Source organism: Sinocyclocheilus rhinocerous, unplaced genomic scaffold (genome assembly GCF_001515625.1).
Source record: "Sinocyclocheilus rhinocerous isolate Xijiao unplaced genomic scaffold, SAMN03320098_v1.1 scaffold365, whole genome shotgun sequence".
Classification (NCBI taxonomy): Eukaryota; Metazoa; Chordata; class Actinopteri; order Cypriniformes; family Cyprinidae; genus Sinocyclocheilus; species Sinocyclocheilus rhinocerous.
This window is the reverse complement of record NW_015659915.1, coordinates 1,021,995-1,027,434: the sequence shown is the minus strand read 5'-3', so window position 1 is coordinate 1,027,434 and position 5,440 is coordinate 1,021,995. Positions and strand designations below refer to the sequence as shown.

At 37.0% G+C, this 5,440-nt stretch overlaps 1 protein-coding gene across 1 annotated transcript in view; it reads left to right on the top strand.

The window, feature by feature from the left end:
- The window catches only part of LOC107724247 (intraflagellar transport protein 43 homolog), a 33,859-nt gene extending 28,631 nt beyond the window's left edge, over positions 1-5,228 (top strand). The window contains exons 5-8 of the mRNA XM_016533084.1: positions 1,725-1,797; positions 2,351-2,426; positions 2,636-2,698; positions 4,622-5,228. Coding sequence (XP_016388570.1) covers positions 1,725-1,797; positions 2,351-2,426; positions 2,636-2,698; positions 4,622-4,732 — 323 coding nt within the window. The 3' untranslated portion in view covers positions 4,733-5,228. The remainder of the gene's footprint in view (positions 1-1,724; positions 1,798-2,350; positions 2,427-2,635; positions 2,699-4,621) is intronic.
- Positions 5,229-5,440: the final 212 nt, after the last annotated feature.

Here is a 5,440-nt window from a genome sequence, read left to right as displayed (position 1 = left end):
CAACCAAATACAGAAAACGCTGCAAATACTCACAACGCAACCAAATACAGAAAACGCTGCAAATACTCTCAACGCAACCAAATACAGAAAACGCTGCAAATACTCACAACGCATCCAAATACAGAAAACGCTGCAAATAATCTCAACGCAACCAAATCACAAACTATATACATAATAAATATACACAGTACACACACATATATTATGTAAACAAAAACTTTTATTTTGGATGCGATTAATCACGATTAATCATTTGACAGCACTACTCACAACGCAACCAAATACAACACAACCATATACAGAAAACTCTGCAAAATACTCACAATACAACCAAATACAGAAACACATTGCAAATACAAAAAAATTATACAATAAATGCTGCAAATACTCACAACACAACCAAATACATTTGCAGCATGTGTTGTAAAAGTGATGGGTTTTCTTAATTTGCTGGTGTTTTTTCAATTTGCATGTGTTTTCAAGTTGCAGCGCGTCAAGCTCTCTTGGCCACCATAATATTATAGGTAGTTATATTTACATTTACATTTACATTTAGACATTTAGCAGACGCTTTTATCCAAAGCGACTTACAATTGGGGGATACATAAAGCGATTCTTCTTAAAAGAGGCAAACAGATACAGGAAGTGCTTGTAATACCAAGTTTTTAGACATTGTTCAAATAAGTACACGCTAGAAAGAGAAGGAATAGATAAAGAGATAGAATTTTTTTTTTTTTTTATGATGATGAAGTCAAGTAGCTTCGAAAGAGATGAGTTTTCAGCTGTCGCTTGAAAATGGCCAGGGATTCAGCATTCCAGATATGGGTGGGGAGATCGTTCCACCAGCCAGGAACGGTGAACGAGAATGTTCTGGAAAGTGATTTTGAGCCTCTCTGTGATGGTACCACGAGGCGTCGCTCACTAGCGGATCTCAGACTTCTGGAGGGGATGTAGATTCGTAGTAGGGAGTGGAAGTAGGCGGGTGCTGAGCCTGTGGCTGTTCTATATGCAAGCATCAATGTCTGGACCTTGATTCGAGCCGCAACCGGTAGCCAGTGCAAGGAGATAAAGAGAGGTGTAACGTGGGCTCTTTTGGGCTCGTTGAAGACCAGTCATACCGCTGCATTCTGAATCATTTGTAGAGGTTTGATTGTGCTTGATGGAAGTCCAGCCAGAAGAGCATTGCAGTAGTCCAGCCTAGAAATGACAAGGGCCTGGACAAGAAGTTGTGCAGCATGCTCCGTTAGAAAGGACCTGATCTTTCTGATGTTGTGCAATGCAAACCTGCAAGATCGAGCGGTCTTTGCAATGTGGTCTTTGAAGGTCAGCTGGTCATCAAAGGTTACACCAAGATTTCTGACCGAAGTTGATGGGGTAATTGTAGAAGAACCTAGCTGGATAGTGAAATCATGCTGTAGAGTTGGAGTGGCAGGGAAGACAAGAAGCTCAGTCTTTGCCAGGTTGAGCTGTAGGTGATATCCTTTCATCCATGCCGAGATGTCCGCCAGGCAGCCTGAGATCCGTGCAGCTACCGTTGGATCATCTGGTTGAAATGAAAGATAGAGCTGTGTGTCATCAGCATAGCAATGGTAGGAGAAGCCATGTGCCTGTATGATGGGACCCAGTGATGTTGTGTATATGGAGAAGAGGAGGGGTATATGAAATGTCTTGTATTTTCCACTGAACTATTAACAAAATTAACACATTTCACCTGCATTTTCTAGACATCCCAGTGATTCCAGACCTGGAGGAGGTTCAAGAGGAAGACCTCACCATGCAGATCGCTGCTCCACCCAGGTATCCTTCGGTCCAAACTATAATCATCATCAAGAAAACAAACTCTCATATGCTTCAAGATCTGCTGGATCTTGCTGAGAAACTTAGTTAAGTTAGTTAAACTGTCTATATGCTTCTGGCTTAAAAGACACTTTGGTACTTAATAGAGACTTTTTTTCCATTAACATTCCTGCTGTATTATATTGTATTGTCTACCCACATACAACACTAATAAAACAGCTGGTCTTCAATAGTTATTGCTTTATATTTGCACTAAACTTGTTTAATTAGTGTCCTAACACAAGCCTGTGCACACATATCTGCCAAAAACACTTGGATATGTGCAAACTGTTTTCTCGTGAATAATGGGTTTAACAATCAGTGTTCATGTCTATGGTTTGTCATAATATTTTGTCAAAGTTTGAATTCATTCTTAATTGGATTGATGGAGCTGAAGCGTCTTAGAATTTCATCCAGTCGTCTATCAGCATTTTAAAAGGAGGATGAAATAGTCTTTAGACGCCTTTGAGATGCTAAAAACAGACACGTGTTTATGGATCTCTCTTGTCTGCAGTATCCAGGTGAACAGAGTTATGACCTACAGAGACCTGGACAATGACCTCATGAAGTACTCGGCTTTTCAGACCCTGGTGAGACACTCACCCGTCATTCCTAAACAACACCGACTGTGGCTTTGTCCAAATCGAGGATCTTGTAAGGCAGCATAAAGTTACTGCCTAATTCATCCTTCACGTCCTACAGTGTCTGTTTTTTGGACTACCCTGGCATTATATTGCAATGCTTCAGTATTTTCAGTAATGGCTTGGCTAATGTTTTGTCTGTACTGGATGTTTCTCAGGATGGAGAGATTGACCTGAAGCTGCTCACGAAGGTTTTAGCCCCGGAGCAGGAGGTGAGAGAGGTGAGCTCTGCCAGTAAATATAGTCTGTCTGGCTCTTTCTAGGCCGTTGCAATGCTTCAGTATTTTCAGTAATGGCTTGGCTAATGTTTTGTCTGTACTGGATGTTTCTCAGGATGGAGAGATTGACCTGAAGCTGCTCACGAAGGTTTTAGCCCCGGAGCAGGAGGTGAGAGAGGTGAGCGCTGCCAGTAAATATAGCGTCTGTCCGGCTCTTTCTACGCCATGTAAGAGGGTCAGACAACAGATTTATGAAGTCACCAGCAGCATTCTTCATCTCATACTGTCCCACAATGTGTTACAGGACAGTTCACCCAGATATGAGTGCTCTGTCTTCATTTACTCGCCCTCATGTCATTCCAAACTCCTATGACTTTATTCTGTGGAGCACAAAAGAAGATATTTTGAAGAACCTTCACTTTTCTATATAGAATGACAGTCCAAAATAATAATAATAATAAAAGCACCATAAAAGTGCATATGATTCATGTAAACATGATTAATAAAAAAAAAAAAGTACATTTCTGGTGAAATTATCCATATCCAGATATTAAATAATGAATACGTAATTCATTATTTAATATCTGTCTTTATGGTGTTTTAATTGTCATATCTAGAGCTAAAGAATCTGATGATATTTAGTATACTTCTAGGCCGTGTAAGAGGGTCAGACAACAGATTTATGAAGTCACCAGCAGCATTCTTCATCTCATACTGTCCCACAATGTGTTACAGGGCAGTTCACCCAGATATGAGTGCTCTGTCTTCATTTACTCGCCCTCAAACTCATATGACTTTATTCTGTGGAGCACAAAAGAAGATATTTTGAAGAACCTTCACTCTTCTATATAGAATGACAGTCCAAAATAATAATAATAAAAGCACCATAAAAGTGCATATGATTCATGTAAACATGATTAATAAAAAAAAAGTAAATTTCTTGTGAAATTATCCATATCCAGATATTAAATAATGAATACGTAATTCATTATTTAATATTTGTCTTTATGGTGTTTTAATTGTCATATCTAGAGCTAAAGAATCTGATTATATTTAGTATATGTCTTGTATCTTATGTATTTGTTTTAAATGGATTTTAAATGGTTAAAAGAGAAATCATCATTTTAACCAATAGACTCAAAATAAAAACTGTGAAAACAGCATGTTTGACCCAGTATTCTAAAACATTTTTAACTAAAACTGCAACTCTTAAAAGCCATTCTCCATCATTTAAATAGAGTTGAAATAGAACAAAAGATAAATATTTGATGAAAAACTGAAAAAAAATAATTGTTGTTGAAAAAATTTGGATTTTTTTAAATAATAGTGAATAATTAACATAAATGACAAAAGCACATTACAAAAATACTTAAACTTTAACTACAATTAAAATAGCGTTTATAAAATAAAAATAATAAAAAATAAATAGAGTAAAAATACAAGCAGTAATAAAAGCTATAATAAAAATTCAAAAAGTTATAATAGTGTGTGTGTTTGTATTTATATATAAAATACTAAAATAACGCAATAACACTGCTTTACACTGTTTTTCACTGTAAATCAATACAGTGTGAACATTTTTAAGTGATGACAAATTAATAGTTTTGAATCAAATTAGTTTGAATGTCAAAGATATTTTGAAGAACCCTCTCTCTTTTATATACATTGACATTATTTAAGACCGAAATGATTAATCAAAATATTTTTAAAAAAGCACTATAGAAGTACATATGCGTATTATATTCTAAGTGTGAGGAAGGGAAATATGGCACACGAGTCATAAAATCTCCTTTTGTGTTCCTCGACACGAGTGTAAGTGAATGAGGACAGAAGCTTCGTGTTGAGGTGAACTGTTGCTTTAAATGCACTGTATTTCTCCTGCTCTCTCTGTGAAGCTGCTGTGATGGTTTGGTGGTGTCTGTGCAGGAGGACGTGGGCTGGGATTGGGATCATCTGTTCACCGAGGTCTCCTCTGAACTCCAGACGGAATGGGATCAAGGAGAGCGGGAAGATCAGTCTCCACTTCCTGTGGCCTGAGGATGGATTTACACCTCATGTGCTCAGATAGGAAAATATTGTTCATATTGAATGTGTTTCTTGACGTGTCATTGCTTACGCTCTGTGTGTTTCTCATTAAGGTTAACCTTGCAAACCCAGAAACATTGCTTTTCTTAACTGGATCAATCTGGAGACATTTGTGACCAAAATCCAAAGTTAATGAGCGGCGAAACTAAAATCCAGTTGATTGAGTTAAAATGAACTTTGCACATCCGCGCAAGCCGGCCTTATCGTTATTGACCACAGCATCGACCATCTGAGCTCGTCCTGTTCTCATGAGCTTCATTCCTGCGTTTCTATCACACCTTGTGGATTAACGTGATAACCTGCTTCATTTAAGCCAGAATATCAAATATATGTGTTTAAATGTCACTATTTGAAAAATGCACGTCTCATGAATTCAGTAGTTAAAACTGAAATGTTTCATTATTATTTTTTTGATGATAATCAGTATGTATCTTGTATACGATGTATTTGTTTTTACAGTTTTTCTCAATCGATTTGACACTTTTCTCCAATGCAATAGACTTGTTCTCAAAACATTTAACACATTTAATCACAAAATGAAGCACTGCGATTTTTTTTCTAGTAATGCAATTATTCAAATTAAATATTAACATCAAATCTATAGGTGTGTTATCTATTGATTATAAAACACATTCAGCTGTAGATGCACAAATATGCTAA